Source organism: Otolemur garnettii, unplaced genomic scaffold (assembly GCF_000181295.1).
Source record: "Otolemur garnettii isolate 467f Iridium unplaced genomic scaffold, OtoGar3 scaffold00018, whole genome shotgun sequence".
Classification (NCBI taxonomy): domain Eukaryota; kingdom Metazoa; phylum Chordata; class Mammalia; order Primates; family Galagidae; genus Otolemur; species Otolemur garnettii.
Window position 1 is genome coordinate 2114878 of NW_003852413.1, and position 21882 is coordinate 2136759.

Here is a 21882-nt window from a genome sequence, read left to right on the forward strand (position 1 = left end):
TCCTCCTCTCCCCATCTGAGGTGCCCCCACCTCCTGCCCCCAACTGAGGTGCCCCCTCCTCCTGCTCCCATCTGAGGTGCCCCCATCCGCCTCTCCCCATCTGAGGTGCCCCTCCTCCTGCTCCCATCTGAGGTACCCCCATCCTCCTCTGAGGTGCCCCCATCCTCCTGCTCCCATCTGAGGTGCCCCCTCCTCCTCTGAGGTGCCCCCATCCTTCTCTCCCCATCTGAGGTGCCCCCACCTCCTGCCCCCAACTTAGGTGCTCCCCTCCTTTTCCCGTCCCAACCCCTGACCAGACTTGGTTCAAGTCTATCTCCACCCAAAGTGTTCTCCAAGCTTTGGCTCCTGGGGATTTTTCTACGCTCTGGGAACAAGTGGCCCCTGATGCCATGAATTCCTTTAGTCTCTGTCATATAGTGCCTGAAACTCCCTGACCTTTGTCTTACATGAAGTACCATTTATAACATGACTTTTCAAGCTGTCTTATCTCCTCAGCCAGATGACAATTTTTTTTCAGGGCAATACGCCTCTGCGGCTCCTGCAGTGCTGAGCAGGGGTCTATAAGGCACACAGTTGGCAGCTAATAAACTGGTTTTTGCACAATTAATGAAAGGAAGGAACTCCTGAGTAATCTGGACAGAGCTCTTCCTGGGCTGGTTAAATGGGAGCTCTACAGCCTCTGCCGACAGCAACCGGATGCCGGGCACAGAGGCAAAAAGCAGTGTTACTGATGACCTAAGCCAGACCACATCCAGAGAGACCCCGACATCAAGGAGTAGAGAGGGGCAGAGCGCAACTCAGAAACTGCCCAACATCCAGGAGGGGCCTTCTGCAAGAGACTGCACACTCATGGCGTGTGCTGACATCAGAGGTCTCCCATTTCTCCCCGTCTGCCCTGAGCCCTGCCACTGGGGACCTCCACCCATCCTCAAATTCTAGGGAATGTGTCCTGGGGCCCTTCAGGTGTATCCATCCGCCTGGGCCACATTCTACTCTCTCCCCACAGAAGGTCCAGTCTACGTGTTGGGTCTCCACTTCTGCTGCTGCTTACCCCCAGTCCCTGCTCTGTCCCGCCACCTCCTGGGCGTCCCTGTCACCCTCAGCACATCCACTTGGGCATCAGCGTCTCTTTCCTGCTAGAAGTCCCACCCTCCATGGTCCTATTTCAAATGTTATGGTTTTCCTACCACTACTACTGGGTTCTTTTTATATATTACTTTTTTTCTTTGTCTTAGTCCTTTAAATAGAACACAAAACTGAATAATTATAAGGACAATGATTGTTTTCTATGATAAATTGGTGTGCCACATACACACTTATTTTGGGACACATGATATTTTCATAAATGTATATGATGTGAATGGTCAAATCAGGGTAAACAGGAGACTATCTTCCTTCTTTTGCTTTTTTTTTTTTTGAGACAAAGTCTTACTTTGTCACCCTTGGTAGTGTGCTCTGGTGTGACAGCTCACAGCAACCTCACACTCCTGGGCTCAAGTGATCCTCCTGCCTCAGCTTCCCAGGTAGTTCAGACTAAAGGTGCCACCAGCACACCTGGCTAGTTTTTCTATTTTTAGCAGAGACAAGGTCTCACTCTTGCTCAGACTGGTCTTGAACTCCTGAACTCAAATGATCCACCTGCCTCAGCCTCCCGGAGTGCTGGGATTACATGTGTCAGCTACTGCATGTGGCCCTCATTAGAGAATATCTTTTTTCTTTGTATTCAAACCATTTTGACATTTAACCATAATTTCCCTCTCTATCACTGAATATTAGAAGTTATTCATCATATCTAACTGAATTTTTATACCCATTAGTCAACTTCTCTCCATCAAGAAAAGACCCTGATGTCTTACTGTTCTGGAGGCTGGAAGTTGAAGGTCAGTGAGGCACATGTGCTGGGCCCTCCCAGGGCATTGGCCCCCAGAGGAGGTGTGGCCAGAGTGTGAGCGAGCAGGAGGGATGGACTTGCTTTCCAGGGTAACTGACTGTACTGACTCCGACCTACGCATTCTCCCAACACTGCCACGTCAGGGCCTCAGTTGTCCATATGAGTTTGAGGACACAGGGAGCCACAGCGTTCTTCCTACATCTCATATCTAGTTCCACTTCCTTGACTGTGTGTACCACTTGTGTTTTGTAGTAATTCTGCTTCAGGTTCCTGTCTCTGAGCGGTGGCTATGGCCCTCAGGTGTGAGTCTGTCCCAGGGCTCTGTCCTGCTGGGAGTAGACAGGATACCTGAGCCAGGCCCTAGTCTGTGTCCCTCAGGGGTGGCAGAGGATTAATTGGGCAGCAGAGACACTGCAGTCACCCCTTTGCTACCCTGTAAGCACTCGCTCTTCTCCTGGTCTCTGCCAACACTGGAAGGAGGCCTCTGCCCAGGTCATCTGCAGCCCTGGGAAGATCTGGGTGTGGGAGAGTGAATGGCAGGAAGGCCAGGTCCTCCTCCAGCAGAGAAGCTCAGGGCAAACCCAGGCTGCCCTGCTGCAGGCTCCTTCACTCAGGGTTCCCCGGGCTGATGACTTCATTGCTGTTGTTGCTCCTGAGTCCACTCAGGGTATGGGCTGAAAAACCGGGAGCGTCTGCTTGACTGAAGCCCGGGAACACACCCAGCTGGGAGTGCCCTGTTAGCTGCCCAAGGGCACCTACACCTGCATCTCCGCCTCCCCGGAGAGGTGCTGACCTGCTGGCTGCCAACAGGGACAACGGAAGCTTTTCAGCAAAACATAAAATGGCAAAGCAGATATGAGAAAGTGGAGAGTTGAGCCACTACCAGGGCTGAAGGTGCCACCATCTGGGAGCATCACACATTTCCTTGGCCACCTCCCCAAATGCTCTGGACTTCTCAAAAGAATGTAGGTAGAAAATATCATGGATTTTTTTTATACTAAGAGTACATTGAAAGATTATTCTTCAATTCAAGCCAGGAATTAAATAACTTTCCTTTTCATATTAGTTCTTTTTTTCTCCATCACAGCCCATCCTGGTAATGTCTAATGACACATCCACACTAACAGAGACAAACAGGATGTTCTCGGAAATCACAGAACAGAAATCTGCACTTGAGCTGACCCAGGAGGAAGAGAGGATGTGTGGCTATCAGAGGGAGACCCAAGTGTTGTTCGGAGTCCGAGTGACAAGACAGAAAACGGGCTCGAGTCTGTAACTGGGCTCATTAACCTGGGTGGGTCTGGGTAAATCAGGACCCTGGGAAGGCCCAGGGTGGGGGCATCACCACAGGGACAGCAGGGCCACTCACCAGCGCAGGGCGATCTTGATGGGGGTGGTGAGGCAGGACGTGAACAGGTCAGCCGGGAGGTCGGGGACCATGGGCAGGAGCTCGTGGGCCGCACAGGCTGCCAGCTGGATACAGTTTTTCATGGACGGTGGCAAAGGCATCTGGGCAAGTGGGTGGTTTGGGTTAATTGCCGCCACCTAAAGGCAGAACATGAAGGAAGAGAGAGGACTTAGCCGCTTCGCACACCTGCAGAGCACTGACGCAGGGAGAGTGGACCAGCCAAGGCTTTGAGGGGTGGGTTTTCACCCCAAAGCCCTCTGGGAGAGGCGTCACCCTGAATACTCCCAGAGAATGACGGCAAGACTGGAAAGCTGGTGCAAGTCACAGCATCGTGCCTCTCTGCCTCGAGGGATCCGTTCTCCTCAAGGGTGAAGGGTCCTCCTTCCCTATGATTATGGCAGTGTCCTCAGATGTCTCCACCAGGTGTTTCTTTCACAGGATCTTACGTGATCACTCTTTCATCCATCATAGCCTTACTGGGTGTGTTCAGTGAGAGGGACAGATGACCAGGCTATGTGCAGTGAACACCGTTACCAGCAAAGCAGCAGCCCCAGAGCAGGGCACAAGATGGAGGAGTGGACGGGGGCACCCATCTCACAGTGCTGGTTAACAGTCACTTTATTTTCTCCTATCTTGATCCGATTTTTCTAAATGTTCTACAAACAAATATGCATTGATTCTGTAGTCAAAGAGAACGCTGGATAGTTATTTCAGTGAGGTTCTGGTCAGATGAAGTTACCACATGTACAACTAACATCACGTGGGAGCTCTAAGTGGACGGCACTAAGCTCCTCACCGAACCTTACCTCTAAGCACACAAAATCTCATTTTTGAACGAATAAAATCTAACCCAAAGTTTAAATAGTTTTAAATAATGCAATGCATGCAAAGGATTAAAAAACAATTGTAGGACTGTCTAGCATGTGGCTTTCCTGCCCTGCTATGGATAATCCAGAGCTGTCCTTGTTTACCAAAAAGCAGCAGTATTCAACAGAACACATGGTGCTCACAGCACCAAATACACTGTGGATTTGATTCCTTTCCCCGGCTATATACATCACCTATATGTGACAATTCTGGTAATCCACAGAGGTTTTGTGTCATTTTCAGAAATAATGAGGTTCATAAGAGCTCATGGCATTTTGGCTAGTAAAATTTAATAAGCATAACGCATGAGAGATCACGTACACACACTGGTTTGCTGCCTTTGGAAAAGAACTGCAGAACACAGTGTCAGGGCTGGTTTCACCCAACACAGGCTGTGCAGCTCCAGGAAGCAGAGTGCAACACCATTGTGCCCCTTTGGACAATGTGACACGTCACCCAGTGGCCTGGACACATAAACATGCACCTGCCCAGGAAGGGTTGTCCCAGGTAACAGTGCCATGTCAGCTGATCAGCTGCAGCTGAGGGGGGAGCAAACCAGGAGACAGTGAACAGGCAAAACACGGAGTGTGCACTATGGGCGTCTGGGCAAAGTCTGTGGTTTCTTTACTTTAGCTGCCCTGAATTAGGGCGATTGAGCATAACATTTAGTTAACTAAAACAGTGAAAAATAAAACCCCAAAATACTGAGTACATGGGTCCATACAGCTTCCAGAACCCCTGTGTTCATCCACCTACAAATCCCTACCGCATGGCCACCAGTGAGAAGCTGCCTGCCGCTGGGTGCCAGTGCCACCAGCCCTTCCTGGTGTGGGGTTGAGAGCAACACGGCCCCACCTCAGACCTGGTGAAATGCAGCTAATGCTGAGCCTCCTTCCAACGCAGGCTCATCGCCACACCGTCCAGCAGTCAGGGTCTGGAAGATCCTGCTGCAGAATGCTGGTTATTCCTCCTCCACAACCTCTAAACTATTTGTTACTTAAGCAATTTCTTGGTTTTTTTCAAAATAAATAACCCAGAGGTGACATTTCATTTCCCTCACACTACAGCAGACTTTCATGAGGAACAGGACAACGGGCGCTGAGGAAGTGAGCCAGCCAGGAGGGTGTGACTTGCGAACAGTGACAGTGGCACAACTGCCTGCTGCTGCATATGTGCAGTTCCACGTTTTTCTTTTTTTCTTTTGAGACAGAGTCTCACTTTGTCGTCCCTGGTAGAGTGCCATGGAGTCACAGCTCACAGCAACCCTGGACTCTTGGACTCAAGCGATTCTCTTGCCTCAGCCTCCCAAGTAGCCAGAACTACAGGAGCCCCACAATGCCCAGCTATTTTTAGAGACGAAGTCTCTGGTTCAGGCTGGTCTCAAACCTGTGAGCTCAGACAGTGTACCTGCTTCAGCCTCCCAGAGTGCTGGGATTCCAGGTGTGAGCCACCGTGCCTGCTCTCCATCTCCATTTTTGCTTACAAATAATTCCTTCTAGCTGCACAGTTCTTAGTATTTCTCAAAGTTCTTTTGCACATACTATTTTATTGGCTTTTTACAACATGTCTATAAGTTTTACTTCCATTTTTAAAGATCACTTATGATGAGGAAACAGAGGCCAGCTAGAGGGTCTGTCCAGAGTGCTGACACACGGCTCCAATTTTAGGGCCATGTCTGCTGCGCCGTCCCATCTGAACCCTCCTGAATCCATCATACCAACCTGTGAGGGAGCGAGTGGGCAGGTGGGCAGGTGGGCGGCCGCCCAGGGCCTTGGCTTGGCCTGGGCACTGCTTTGGGAGTGCACTGCCAGCCGCACCTGCACAAAGTGACATCGGCTGTATCTCTTCCCTTCTCAAACACATAAAGAGGCATCTTTCTACAGAGATAAAGTACTAAAACTTTCAGAAGAGTCTTTAACAAGTAAATTTCTGAAAATAACTCCTTGGCAATGCCTTTAGTTCTCCCTTAAAGGAACCTTTATTCTCAATTCAACAACATCTAATTACAATGGACATTTTTTGCAAAGTTCAAAGAAAGATTAATATCTCTAAAGGAGTCAGTATACTATTTACCCAACTCCACTAACACTCAAAGGTATTAATGCAATATCTATCAGATATATAACAGAAGCAATATTTTAACATATAATTTACATACTTATATTTACCAAATACTAAATAGTAATTTAAAAACCAAGTGGTACCTATTGCCGAGAATCATAAAGTCTAGGACAGGAGCAAAAGGGTCCCCATGAGGGTGAGAACACCACTGACCCAGGAAGCTGCGTGCGGCCCTGAACAGGCGGCTGGAGCTCATTACAGCAATAGTTTGACAGACTCATCCCAAGTTTACCCAAAAGAGCCATCTATTATTTTAAAGGCACTTAACTGTTAGCAACTCAACAGTATCTAAACACTTTGGGATCATTCCAGAACTCTGTGAAGATGGTTAATTAGAAATTATAACCAAATTCCACTTTCCAATTACTCTTAGATAATCAACAACTAAAGAAAAGGAGACACTTAGAATTCTGCAACTCTGCATATCAAGAGGAGGTTTTGTGAGGAGGCGCCAGGGGCAGCTGTGAGTCGAAGGCTCTCACTCATGGGTGCTCCCCCCCCCCCCGACTGCTGAGAGCTGCAGTCCCCCGTGAACTGCATTGCTCTCTCATGCTCCGCAACTTGCCATCACACACTGTCTCAGCAACAAGCCCCCAGAGGAGCTGAGTCCTATCATGAACAGTCAGGGCTCACCAGGGAGCGGACAGGCCCCTTGGCTCACGACGAGCATGCTTAGTTGCCGGGCTTCAGTCTGGGATGAGCGAACAGAGCCTACGCAGACACTTTCTCAGGGGCCTGTCAGTGCTGAGCAGTGGGGAGCCCTCGGCATCCTCCACGTCATGCTGTTCACATACCAGACTGTCCTCCTGCTTCTCCTCTCTTAATGGGGCAACTTCTACCTAAGTTCTATGGCTCGGGGCAGACACCCTCTTCTGCCGGAGCCTCCTACAGCTCCTCACTCTCATGACAGACCTGGAAGGGCTCATCTCTGTCCAGGCACTTCTCCCTGCATGCTGTAGTAATCATTCAGGAGCCTCCCCCCACCTAGGCACAGACCATGTTGGGGACAGAGACCGTCACCGGCCTGGGGGTCACCAGCAGCACAAAGATCTAGCTAGTGTGAGTCTTTCTGCTGCATTTTGAGTTAAGAATCTTTTTGGCAAAAGCCACTTGGAAACTTTTTGTCCATCATTACCTGCTGTGCTTCTGCTTGGTTGACGATAATGAACTGAGTCATAAAAGAGAGTCTTGGCTGAGTTTAGGAGAGTGACAGGAATAAAGGAGGGTTCCAATTCTCTGAACAAGTGGAGAAGGAAGCAGAATTCAATGACAGATGAGCATCATGTGGGCGTTCTTCCCAGTCTCAGGGGACGGGCTAACAAGGCCAGATTCAAACGCATACACTCCGCCCACCGTACAGACAGACGGCAACTAGGAAGGAGCACACCTGCTGCGGCTTGGCCCCAAGCCCAGTAAGGGAATCTGTGCGCACGTGTGCGTGTGCATATGTGTGCGTGTGCATGTGGGTGGGTGTGCACATGCAAGAGTGTGTGAGCGCCCCCCGTCCTCTAAACTCACCTGTGCTCTGTGCCTTCGCGCTGTCTACAGCTGTGGCTGTGCACAAACGTGCTGCAGACCCTCCCTGAACCTGTTTTTGTTAGGTCCAACCACAGTGCCTCGACCTTCAAGGTGACAGCCTCCCTCAGTCCTCACTGTGCAAGTTCCCCCCGCAGCATGTCCACCAGCTGGCTCTTCCTTCACTCCCACCTGGCCCCCTGGTGACTCACCCACCTAGTCTGCCAGTGCTTCCCCTTTCCCCAGGCTCTAAGTCGGGGTGGAGTGCAGACCCGGCCCAGCCCCCTTCTCCAGCCACAAGCACCCAGGGGAGCTGGTTACCACCTCCCAGATTCAGCCACAGTCCATTCAGGGATGACTCCAACCACCTTCCACCATGTCCTTCCGGGAGCAAAGCCAAGTCTGTGAGCCTGTGTGCTGCCACACACCTGTCACCACACGTGGCTCACAGATTCCAAGCAAACATTTCTGAAGGGCCTTCAAACTGTACAAGGTCAATCAGAACTCTCACCACCCACACCTTAGACCTTCATCCGGTCCCACCGCACAGTCTGTGTGGCACGGGAGAAGGTCACTCTTTCCACCCAGGCCACACACACTGCCATTAACTCCTATCCTTTCTTCATCCCACATCTATCCTATGACAGGAGACTTGACCTTTTCTCCTCCACAAAGTGCCTGGCTGCACATACCTCCATCTCTGCCATGCTTGCCACCTGGGCCAAGCACTGCCCACCTAGGGGAGCTTCCCCACCACCATGGACAAAATCACAAGATGTCACCTGTGTGCTCATGATGGCCAGGCACTGTTGCAAGCCACATCCTGCCTCTTGCTTCTAGCACATGCTCAGAATCTCAGCGCAAACTCTCAAGTCCCTCCCAGGATGTGCATCTGGCCACCTTGTACACCTCATCCTTGTGCTCGCCAATTGGGGCCTCAGCCCCCCTCCCCCAGACCCCCGCAGCTCCTGCAGGTGCCCTCCCAGGCAAAGTCTCCCATAGCACATGGCCCTGCTCCCACGCCACCTCCTGCTTTCCACCATTCTTCTGCTTCTCATACTACTTGGCTTTTTATTATAACACGTGTCTCTTGTTATATTTATCATGTATTTTTGTTCTGTTTCCCAAACTAGAAGCTTGGCGGCAGCAACATTTATCCAATAATTATAATAAAAACTGGTAACCATAAAGAGTACATACCCCCCTGTATATACTCTCTATCTAGATTTAATCATTATTAACATATGATCTACATTTCCACAGTTATTTTGTCGCTTTTCCTCTCCATATAGATGTGATAGGAGTATTAAATAAATATATTTATTTTGCTTTACCACTGGTGACAATGGTTTATGTACCTTGAGTACTGATGTGTCTCTCTGTCATTACCCCAGATTCACAGAAAGTACTGAACAAACATTTCTAGAATAGATGAATGGATGACGGTTGGATGATTGATGGATAGATGGTGGATGATAGAAGGATGATGGATGGAAGATGACAGATGGATGGATGGATAGGTGAACGGATGGACAGATGGATGGACGGACAGATGGATGATGGAGGGTGAGTGGAAGCATGATGGATGGATGAATGAATACATAGAGAATGGATGGATGATGGACAGTGGGTAGATGGATGGATAGATGGTATATAGATGGATGATGGATGAATAGATAGATGATGGAAGGATGAAGGAAGATGGATAAGTGCAAGAAACAAAACACTAAGACAGTGTACTGTTATTAACCCACAATAACTGAGAGGAATCCAGATGTGAGTGATCCTGGAACCATGAGAAGGATCAAACACCAGTGGCTGAGTTGGAGGAGGCTAATGGCATGTCCTGATCCAGGAGCTGAGCCCTCCTGCAGTGGGGTGGAGGTAGGGCCTGTTACGAGGGGCCCACAGCGCAGCAGACTGGCCCTGTATCAGGCACGCTGATTGCATGCTGAGTTGCATGCTTCACAATGACAGATTTTCTTATATTTCATTTCCAGAAAACGCTCCTTGCTTCATTCACTCCTTTTTAACTCGTACACATCAGTGGGTTTTCACTGTGGTCGAATAACAACATCCACTTAACAAACAGACCACTTTTTGTTCATCTACTTATCAGCTGAAAGACATTCGGGCTGTTTCCACTTTGGGGCTATTATGAATTACGCTGCTATGAACATCTGTGTACAAGCTTCTGTACAGACATGTGTTTTCACTGCTCTTAAGTGCTTAGTGGAACACAGGATCATATGGTAACTCTAAGTTTAGCATTTTGAGGAACCGCCAGGCTGCACCATCTCGTGTGTCTACCAGCAGGGTGTGAGGGCTCCCTCCCCACATCCTCACCAGCTTTTTGATGATGGCCATCCTAGTGGTGTGGCCGTGCCTCCCTCACTGCAGCCTTGACTGGCATTTTTTCTTGTCCCCTCACACTAGCTAGAACTTCCACTCCTAGGCTCCCTCACCTTGATGCTGACCTTACAAGTACACAGTCAATGTTTTAACAGTAAGGTATGATGGCACTGCAGGCTTCTCACAGGTGACTTTTATCCAAATGAAGAAGCTACACTCCTGATTTGCAAAGAGGCGTTGTTTTTAAACACGAATGGGTGTTGGATCTTGTAGAATGCTTTCTCTGTGTCAATATGGTGGATTACATTAATTGAATTCTCAATATTGGGCCAGACTCACATATTAGTAGTAAATCCCACTCAGTCAGAGTATAATTCCTTTTATAAATTGCGAGGCACGGCTGGGCACGGCAGCTCACGCCTGTAATCCCAGCACTCTGGGAGGCTGAGGTGTGTGGATTGCTTGAGCTCCTGAGTTTGAGACCAGCCTGAGCAAAAAAGTGAGACCCTGTCTCTACTAAAAATAGAAAAACTGAGGCAAGAGGATCACTTTAGCCCGAGTTGGAGGTTGCTGTGAGCTATGTCGCCACAGCCCTCTACCCAGGGCAACAGCTTAAGACTCTGTGTCAAAAAAAAACAAAACTGTTAGGCACACTAGCTACCATTTTGCTGGTCCGCACTTTCCTTTCCTTCCTCCTGACTGGCTTCTTACACTCAGAGTATGTTCAAGGTTCACTGGTGTTGTAGCTGTGTCCTGCTGCATTTCTTATGGCCAAGTAACAACATCCACCATACGGACAGACCACACCTCTCATTCATCCACTCACCAGAGACAGTCATTTGGGCCCTTTCCACTTTGGGACTATTATGAATTAGGCTGCTATGAATATCCGTGTACAAGTTTTTGACATATGTCTGGTTTTGGCCTCAGGGTAATAATGACCCCACAAAATGAACTGAGAAGTGTTGTCAACTCTTCTATCTTCTGGAAGAGACACTGTAAAATCAGTATTAACTCTGTTTGGCAGAACTCTCCAGTGAAGCCATCTGGGCCTAGCCATCTATTTTTCAGGAATTTTAAAATTACAAATTCAATTTCTTTCATGGTTTTGAACTATTCAAATTATCTATTTCATTTTGGTAGTTTGTGGTGTTGGAGAACCCGGTCTGTTTCTCCTCAGTCATGGTATCTGTTGAGTGTAAACTTGTTCACTCTCTCCCCCTTACTGCAGGGGAAAGCTACAGGATCTGTGCAGATTTTCCATTTCATTCTTTTTTTTGGCCGGGGCTGGGTTTGAACCCACCACCTCTGGCATATGGGGCCGGCACCCTACTCCTTGAGCCCCAGGCGCCACCCTCCGTTTCATTCTCCATTCTTCTTTTTTTTCTTTCGCAGTTTTTGGCTGGGGCTGAGTTTGAACCTGCCACGTCCAGTATATGGGGCCGGCGTCCTACTCCTTTGAGCCACAGGCACCTCCCAGATTCTTCTTTCTTTCTAAATTTGTTAGTCTTAGAAGGAATTTATCTGTTTTATTGTTTTGTTTCTTTTTTTTTTCTGAGAATCAGTTTTTTGTTTCACTGATAATTTCTCTGTTGTTTCTCTTGTTCAATTTCAGTGATTTCTGCTTTCATCTTTATTTCCTTTCTTCTGATTCCTCTGAGCTTATTTTGCTCTGTGTCTAGTTTCTTGAGGTAGAAACTTACGTTAATAATTTCGTGTCTTTCCTCTTTCCTACTGCAAGCATTTTAGTGCTCTAAGTGTCCCTTTCCACCTGCCTTAGCTGCGTTCTGTGAGCACTGAGGAGGTATGCTCAGTCTCACTCTCACGCCATTGTGTGAGTATGTGTGTTAATTTCCCGTGAGGCTGTAGTCATGCAGGGATTAAAAATGTACTGTCTTCCTGTTGTCCGTCCTTACTGTCTAGAGCAGTGGTTCTCAACCTTCCTAATGCTGCAGCCCTTTAATACAGTTCCTGTGGGTCACGACCCACAGGTTGAGAACCACTGGTCTAGAAGATTATGTGGTGGGTAAAGAACATTCTCTGTGTAATTTCACTTAGCCAGGTTTTATTTTATGACCCAAGATGGGATCTATCTTAAAGAAAGCTCCATACGAGTGGCTCCTGCCTGTAATCCCAGGCCCCTGGGAGGCCGAGGCAGGTGGACTACCTGAGCTCACAGGTTCGAGACCAGCCTGAGCGAGAGCAAGACACTGTCTCTAAAAATAGCCAGGCCTGTGGCAGGTGCCTGCAGTCTCAGCCTCCAGCTACTCAGGAGGCTGAGTTAAGAGAATTGCTTGAGCCCAAGAGTTTGAGGCTGCTGTGAGCTAGGACTCCCGAGCACTTTACTGAAGGCAACAAAATGAAACACTGTCTCTAATAAATAAATAAAATAAAGCTCCATGGATACTTTCAAAGGATATGCATTTTGCTGTTGGTGGGTGCAATGTTCTGGAAACACTGCTCAGATCTTTACAGTTCACATTTCAATATAGAGGATCATTTCACTTTCAAAATAGGCTTAAACTCTTCTTTGCCAGTCTGCAAAGCCATTTTGTACTGGCTGAAACCTATCAGGGGACACTGAGAGGAATCAGGAGAACCAACGGCTTCTTTTGGCTTCTTGTCGTGGCATTGCAGAAAATCACTTCTAGGCCCCAGTGTCCCTTTCCTCAGACAATAGCTGGTTTCCCATGGACCCTTCCACTCTCACAAGGCTCTGTCTCCCATAGGCCCTTCTGCTCTCACAAGGCTCCATCTACATCATTTTTCCTGTTGCCAGCAGAAGCCCCACCAACCTGTGCCAGTAGGGCTGCTGTTAGCTCGTGTGGCCCTTGCCTGGACCCCACCAGTGGCAGTGTGTGTGTGTGGGTGGGGTGAGGGGGCTGTCATCTGCCGGAGACAGCAGTCAGGGAAAGTGGAGGGGGGCCCTGCTCGGTGTTGCATGGTGTTGCCAGAACACTATGCAATTTCTAATATTTTAAAAGAGATGAAATTAGAAAAAAAGATTAAATTCAGAGACAACTTCAAAAAAAACTCACTTTTCTGAAAATTGTGAATAGTATATTATTCATGCATTTCAGCTAATGATTTTTTGCTTTTTACATTTTATATAAATCAAAGATCAAATATATTCAGTGTATCACAGACGTATCTAAAGATGTATCTAAAAGTAGTTCATTCAAATACATGTTTATCAAACCCAAATCTCCGTATATTACCTGAGCCTCAATTCTTGACAGGCTCACATAACAGCTCTAAATTATAGCTGACAACCGTGGAGGTGATAAGATAAGGGACAATTAAGTGTCAGGTTCATTGTGGAAGAAACTATTTAGTCAGCTGAGGAAGATTTCAGGCTCAGGGAAGTGTTTTGAAGGATGCAGAATTTTAGTTATACCCTGAAAGTGGAGAGTGCTAATGACATTTTATTTTGTCTGTGAAATTCATACCACCAACAGTGAGGGTGCTTAAATTTTTTATGTAGAGAAATTACTTTTTTTTTCCTGAAGGTTTCAAATTACAGGACTGGGAGTGGTAAAAGGTGCCAACAGAAAGGAATGTTCTCTTCTGCTACAAGCCACAGAAAGGGCTGGTGCAGAGGCACAGAGCAGCAGCACAGACGATGTTCTGCTCAGTGACCCGCTCAGTGACGCAGACTGGCGGTGGGACTAGTAGCCCCAAGCACCAGCCAGGGGCACAAGCAAGCAGAAGCTAAGACTTGGCAGCGCTGGGCTGGCCCAGGGAGTCCCACCCAGCCCCCACACTCCCTCTCTCCCAGCTCCCCTTGCATGAGGCCCCGACCTGCCACAGGACGGCCCTTCTCACCACTGCTGCCAAAAAGGCTTCCATTTCCGGCTGGCAAGTCAGCTCTCAGACCAGTCCACGGCCCAGGGCAGCCCTACCAGAGTCTGTGTGCTGCACGGAGGCTTTACTCTCCCCAGCTAGGACTGAGGAGGTTCAAAGGGGTCTCTGCCATATCTGAATTTAGATTAGAACCCTTCTCTCTTATAAATAATTGAAATGGCAGTATTTTCTTCTAAATTACAAATGCAATTCTTTTCTGTTGGAGAGGACTGAAGGAGAAGACAAACATACTATGCCTCTCTTGGCACCATGAACAGATGTTCCATTTGTTTTGAAAATCTTCCCTTTTATAAATTCTTACAGCTTAGTGTAAACTAAGTGTAAGCACAAAGGTAACTCTGGCCAGCCTTCATTAAGGAGCAAGATTGAAGCTATCTAGATTCACGCAGACAAGGTATGAGGGGCGGTGTTTGAGACTGGCGTGGTGTGGGCTGGAAGATGGGAGAGCCAGATCCTCACCTGTGGGCCCAAATTCAGATGCTCTGCAATTACCCTTCACCTCCACTCAAGCGTCTGGGGAACAAGACAGCTGGAGTAGTCATTGACATCCCAGACAAGAAGATGCCATGTGGGGGCACCTGTGGGTCCCAGCATGGCTGCCAGCACCCATCTGCCTCTATGGGGAAGGGACGGCCAGGCCCAGCCACGGACATGCAGCCAGGGGTTAGTTTCTCTTCATTCTTAAATATGAGCAACAATAAAATCACCAGTGGCTCCTGGTACAAAAGAGAATAAACCAAATGAAAAAAATGCATACTGAGAAATAGAGATAATTTAGAAAAGAGAACATCTTAGAATCCACAAATTAGTATCACCTGAAAGTTAATACGGTCATTACATAATAGACATCAGCTCATTTCCATTCTTCTCACAGGATGATGAACTCACAGGAGAAAGAACAGCACGTATAGACAGCTGGCACCTGACTTAACAATTAAGTTCCTGAGGACCCAGCACCGTGGACCCCTGTTCTGAAGCCAGGAGTGTCATGACCACACCAACCACCGGGAACATTTGCAAATTCACACACACACACTCCAATTTGGTAACAGTGACCAAAAATACACTTCTGACAGGTAATTTGAGAATTAACCTGCAGTTCTGAGAAATTACAGACAGGTGTTAAAACAGCACAAATATTGACCTTTATTATTTTTAAGAGATAGGGTCTTGCTACACTGCCCAGGTGGCAATGCAGTGGTCTGATCTTAGTTCACTGCAGCCTTAAACTCCTAGGATCAAACAATTCTTCCACCTCAGCCTCCTGAGTAGCTGGGACTACAGGTATAAGCCGCGGCACTCAGCTAAGCAGCAAGCTCTGACCAGAGGATGGGCTCCTGTGGCAAGGTCCCAGGACAACAGAGCCACCCACCTGACCACTGCAGCAGCCAAGGAGTCGCGGGGTTCCACAGTATGAGCCTCTGGCTTTGTGGAATATATACTTAATATTTTTTGAGGAAAACTAAAGATCCTAGAAATTAATCATTTTGTCAGAATTACTTAGCTTAAATATTTGACATAAAACTTAGTTACACGGATCAATGGATGAGGATAATGTGTCATATATACATTCAAATATGGGATTTCAGAGTGGAGAACAGGGTAGCTCAGCTGGGCAGACTCAGACACTGCAGAAACAAGCTTGCGTCTCACTAAAAAATGGGTGACAATGTGACAAGTCTCTGCTGCGGGAGCAGCGCTATTGGAGGTGGCAGGCCTGGGCCATGTGCCAGTGTTCAGAGACTGTCAGATGAAAACACAGTCTAGGCAGAAGCAGCATGAGGACGACGGCCTTGCAGAACCAGGGGAAGAGAGCCGCACCCGAGCCTGGCGCAAGGCGGCTTATGCTCCAAGAAGACACTCTCACTCTCCACGCTTCACCAAGAAGTCGCCTGTGGTCCAGCCCTGAAGCAAATGAAAATGGTGGTGTTCACCCTGAGTCTCACTAGGACCAACTGCCCTGTGAGAAAAGGCGCTCTGCCCCACCAGTCAGCTTACGCACGCCTCTCCAGAGAGGGAGAAGAGAAACCTGCCTGGGTGGGACCCCAGGCTTTCCAGCGTCTACAGTAAGGATAAGAGTTATAGCCACCCTCGGGAAACCCACTTGAAGCAGAAGTGATGGGCTGTGTTTAATAAAGACCATTTCACAAAGCGTCTATATAAGACTTAGCCTTCCTTTCCAGTTTACTGACTAAGGATTCAATTTCTAAGAGAGAAGTCGCCACAAAAACATTTGTCTTCTCTTTTTCTCATTTACATTCTCTCAAACTCATCCAATACCTGCACTGGGTGCTGTGACCATGAATTCTTCATGGCTTGTATCTGGATGGAGAAGTTGCACCTTTGAATTGGTCACAGCTACCAGGCCAGCTGGTGGACCTTCCAAGTACACCTTTACAGACACCAGAAGCAGTGACAGTGGCAAAGACAGCCTGACATCCACACCCACGTTAGTAGTGACATGCGCAGATACGACAACAGCATTTTATACATGGAACACAACTCATGCTTGTCATCAGAAAATCCAACAGTCACTGCCAATCACACCCCTCAGCCCACCCCAACTCCAGCTGGGGGCCTGGCACCACTCTAGCCATGAGCTCCCAGAGGCAAGTGCACGCACAGCCTCCCTCAGCACCCCTGCGGAGTAAGTTCCAGGACCCCCAAGACACCAGAATCCTCCAGTGTTCAAGCCCCTGAAGTTTCACGGTATAGTATTTGCATAAGCCCAACACATCTTCCTGTGGACTTCCCATCATCCTTTGACTGCTCATAATACCCGACACCATGTAAATGCAGAGTGAATGGTTGCCATCTGTGTTCAGGGAACAATGACCACCAGGTCTGCACATGCTCAGTGCAACCCAGTACTGTCCCCAGTACTTCAGGCTGCAGTTGGCTGAATCCTTAGATGTGGAACCCAAGGATGTGTAGGGCTCAGCCGCATCCCCTTCCTGCCGCTTCCTACCTAAGGACACACCTCACCCAGGGGCAGCAAGAACCAGAGCACCAGAGCACAAACATGACACAGCCTGCCCCAGCTCCTTGGTGCCTGTGCCTCAGAAATCGTACCAGTGAAAAGACAAACTGCTGTTTGTTTAAAGGCAATCATGAGATTTTTTTTGTTACTACAGCTGACAGCATTCCAAATGCAAATGCTTACGCTCTGAGAAAGATGCTGCCACACGTTCTTTTCTAGGGTGTTACTTGAGGATGAGCTCTAGTAGAATAAAGAAGAAAAACAAGAAAGAGGACAAGGCAGGAGCTAGCCGACAGTGGGCGCCCCGAGAGGGGTTAGAAAGGGAGATCCCAGAGACGGCCGTGGCCAGGCCCGCACAGGACCATCGTCTGGCAGCAGCCATGGAGGTCTGGGAAGAAGACATTCAGGAAACGGCATGTCCCGCACTGTGACCTTCTCCTTGAGAATGTGGAAAATAAAGAAGCCTTAAAGAAACCTAAGTCAAGAAGAAAAGAAAAAACATCTAGCAAAAGCAAATAAACAAGAACTGCTGTAAAAGTGCATACCACGTGCTGACGGGGCCTCGTAGACTGACACACACCCAGCCACTGCCAGGGACAAGGGCACTGCTGGTCCCCACAGAGCCCGTCCCACCCTAAACACAGAGGGCTTCACTCTGGGGGAAGGTGAAGACATTAAAGTGCGGACGATGAACACTGGGAAAGAACAGCAAAAGAAAGAGCAAGCGAGCTGAGAGCCTTCAAACAAAAGGAGCAGCTGGCACTGAGGAAGGCTCCACAGGAACGCAGGAGGCGGTATTTAAAACAGCCGCGGTACAAACTGTAGAGAGACCACATGAAGCAAAGTAACCAAATGGAAGAAGGGAGCAGGGAGGTGTGGCGACTGACACAGCCCCTTCATCCAGAGGTTTCTCTTTTTGGGGGATTCACTCTTGAACACAACAATTATTAATTAAAACTATCACATAACACGTTTATTCGCTATCAGAGTTGCGCATAGATTATCCACTCTTTAAAATGAATTTACTAATGGCAACTCTGTTTTTGTTTTACATAATAGGAACGAATCCACAAATAAAATTGATGAAGCAAGAAATAGTAATATCAGCATATCATTTATAGACAAGTAGATACTACCTAACAGGGCAGAAACAGTTAAAACAAGTGCCCTTTGTAGCAGAGTCTCAGCAAGGAGGACGTGGGAACAGAGACTGCTATATTCATTATAAACCATCTGTACTAGTTGATGTTTTTTTTTAGGAGTTTCACTCAATCACTCTGGGTAGAGTGCCATGGCATCATGGCTCACAGCAACCTTAAACTCTTGGGCCCAAGCAATCCTCTTGTGTCAGCCTCTTGAGTAGCTGAGATTATAGGCAGCTGCCACAACGTCTGGCTAGTTTTTCTATTTTTAGTAGAGATGGGGTCTTGCTCTTGCTCAGGCTTGCCTGGAACTCCTAACAATCCACCCAACTTGGCCTCCCAAAGTGCTGGGATGAAGGGGTGAGCCACCACACCCAGCTCATACTAGTTAATTTTTTTAAACAATGGCGTATTATAATTTGGTAAAAATAAAACTACATTTAAAAAAAAATGAAAGCAGAAAGACTTGAAAACTGTCCTCAACTTTCCAATTATAGAGCAACGTGACACGGTGAGAGACACAGGAGAGATGCTAAGGGTCAGAGGCGCACTCTCTGGTGCTGACCAAGCTCCAACTGAGGGCACCGAGTTGGGCTGAGCCTCTGGGTCAGCTTCTGCTTCCCCCGCTGCTCTGAGAGCGTCAAACAACCCGCCTGGCCCTGCACAAGCACACTGAGAATCAGGACACTGATAGTCACCTCTTAAAATTTATGCCACTCACATTTGTGTTGATGTTTATTATTTGGAGGATTTCTGATCCAAGTAACCATTTTCTTGCATTATATTTAATCATTTCTTACCTGATTTTTTTTCTAGACACCAGCAGAATCATTTACCTGCCAATGTCTTTCAGTTCACATATTATATAATGAAAAGTATTTAAATATATAGTAAATTTACAAAGAATAAATATGGCCATCTATGTAAAGAAGAAATGAATCTTTTAAGAGAATAAATCTAATAGGCCACATAAGATTACTCTTTCTACAGTAGATATAAAATAACCAAAATGAACATTAAGATAGTAGCTAGGAGCCAATTTTATCATTTTAATTTCCGCTGTTTATGCAAGAGACCAACTAAACAATAACCAATAATAGCAAGTGTAATAGAAAAACACAAGACTGATCTACACTGTAATTAAAAAGGAATGAAGATAAAAATCAGGACTAATTATAAGCATACGGCATAGCGCTGCTTTGCCACCAACCGGCCGCCTCAGTTAACATTCTTTTTCCTTTGATCTCCTTCATGAGGAATGAGTCAATTAAACATTTTTTTTTTTTTCAAAAAAGATGCATAGAAATCTTTTTTGTCGCACTTAACTAAATAAACAGTGTCTTGGGCTGATTAATCCTTGGCAACATACAGATAATATATACAGTAGCAACTGAGCAGTGCTCAGAGCGCCGGAAAGTAGACACTTGATACATGTGTGCGCTGGGAGGTGGGGACGCTGGCTGCTGCTGGAAGGGGAGAGGGTCCGTATCTAACACGTTTTAATTAACTACGGCGGATATATTGGTCTTTCCCTTAATCACTCTACCACCCATAAATCAGATATAAAAATCAAGCAAGACTCTCTGGCATTTTAATTTACATATTATAAATGTTAAAAAAATTTTTTTACAATATTTATTACTTGATGCAAGAAAAAGTAAATTACCTCTCATTGCTTTGAGTATTTTAGTGCTCATTAGATAAACTATCCCCTGGGTAAACTCAGATGAAAAGCAAGGTAAAAATTTGATATTAAACTTGATCCTTCCCTACACTTATTAGAAAATGCAAGACAAACAAACAAACTTATGGTGCTTAGTTTAATTTTCATGAAGAAAGGGAACTATATGCATCAGTCACTCATGCAATGCTGCATAAGGACTCAATTTACAATTATACAATAGCACACTTAGACAAGTTGACGTTAACTTCTACCAAACAGAATTTCAAAGTTTGTTGCTGATTGTTTTAGCATTATTCTCTGATGAAATGTGAAAAACATAAGAGGCATTAAAATTGAATAGACCCAAAAAGGCTCAAGGAAACATGCTTGAAACCAGTTTTGTTCCTGAACTGAGAATTTCCCGTATTGCAACCAGACAGAATTCATGATCCCCTGGAGGCTGCAGGATATTTTATTCTGACACTCTTCTGTAGGCCACAGGACAGAGGCCTCTTAATTAAAACTGCCTCTTCAATTTGTCTTTAGAATTCACTATTTAATTCAAACATCAAATATTAATTAAAACAACCAAACAAACGTTTCTTCATTGCCCGAGCACTGTGCAGGCCCTCACTCCGTCACCACCAGAGGCGGCTGTTTGGGTTTGTTTTCTATCATTTGCTTGGTGGGCTTTCTAGAAACGGACAATGAGAAAGACGCTAGCGGAACTAACAACTATGGGATTGAGGACACGGGTCCATTTGCCTGAAATAATCTGTCTGCTTCATTTTAAACATTTAGTTCAGAGGTGGAGACTGCTGAGACACAAATCACTGCTACTAATGTTATGACTTAACTAATGTTCAGATTAAAAATGACACTGAGTGGTCAGGTGTGGTGGCTCCCGCCTGTGATCTCAGCACTCTGTGAGGCACAGGCAGGTGGACTGCTTGAGCTCAGGAGTTTGAAACCAGCCTAAGCAAGAGCGAAAGCCTGTCTCTACTAAAAACAGAAAAACTAGCAGGCATGGTGGCAGGTGCCTGCAGTCCCAGCTACTCAGGAGGCTGAGACAAAAGGATTGCTTGAGCCCAGGAGTCTGAGTTTGCTGTGAGCTGTGATGTCACAGCACTCTATCCAGGGTGACAGAGTAAGACTTTGTCTCAAACAAGAAAAAAGCAAAAAGACAATGAGTAGAATACCTTGTGAAAATAAGCCCAAAGCTCGTAGTAGGCCCTCTCCAGTTCTCAGTCCGCCCTCAGCACCCTGAGCGTACCTCCATTCACAGAACATCCAGCAACCCAAACCGACCAACCTCCACCCACCCCTCAGCCCAGGAAGGAAGGAAACGGGGAACCAGCCACGCTCTGGGCACTCCAGGGCTCACCTCCAGCTCCTGCTCCCGCTGAAGCGCGAACTGTTTGAAGGACTTGACGATCAGGCCGGCATTGGAGCAGTCGTACACGAATATGGACGGACTGCCCATCCACGTCTGCAGGTCGTAGATGGACAGTGGGATGTACTGAGTATAGTTCTGCAAAACAGAGTGTGCACATGTTACACGGATATCAGGGAACTGGCCGTCAGTGAGCCAAATGCTCCACACTGACTAACGGCTACTTCACTCCAGCAGTGTTAAACGGGGGAGAGAGTCACACTTTAGCCCCAGAGAGCCCAGTGCTGCCCCGCCCCACCTCCACATACTCACAGGTGTGCCCGCCCCACCCACCCCTACATACTAACGAGTGTACACCACTCACATGGCTGCCCACCTCGCCCCACTCCTACATACTCACAGGTGTGCACCATTCACACAGCTGCCCACCCTACCCAGCCCCACATACTAAGGAGTGTGCACCACTCACACAGCTGCCCACCTCACCCAGCCCCACACACTAAGGAGTGTGCACCACTCACGCCACTGCCCATCCCACCCACTCCCACATACTAAGGAGTGCACCACTCACACAGCTGCCCGCCCCACCCAGCCCCACATACTAACGAGTGTGCACCACTCACACAGCTGCCCACCTCACCCAGCCCCACATACTAAGGAGTGTGCACCACTCACACAGCTGCCCA

The 21882-nt window shown here is 47.4% G+C and overlaps 1 protein-coding gene across 2 annotated transcripts in view; it reads right to left on the minus strand.

Annotated features, from left to right (window-relative positions):
- RPTOR (regulatory associated protein of MTOR complex 1) overlaps positions 1 to 21882 on the minus strand; it is a 319730-nt gene that overhangs the window by 159576 nt on the left and 138272 nt on the right. For both annotated transcript variants that reach the window (XM_003786071.3, XM_023511133.1), the window contains 2 exons: positions 21188 to 21334; positions 3261 to 3436 (listed from right to left, as the gene is read on the minus strand). In XM_003786071.3, coding sequence (XP_003786119.1) covers positions 3261 to 3436; positions 21188 to 21334 — 323 coding nt within the window. The remainder of the gene's footprint in view (positions 1 to 3260; positions 3437 to 21187; positions 21335 to 21882) is intronic.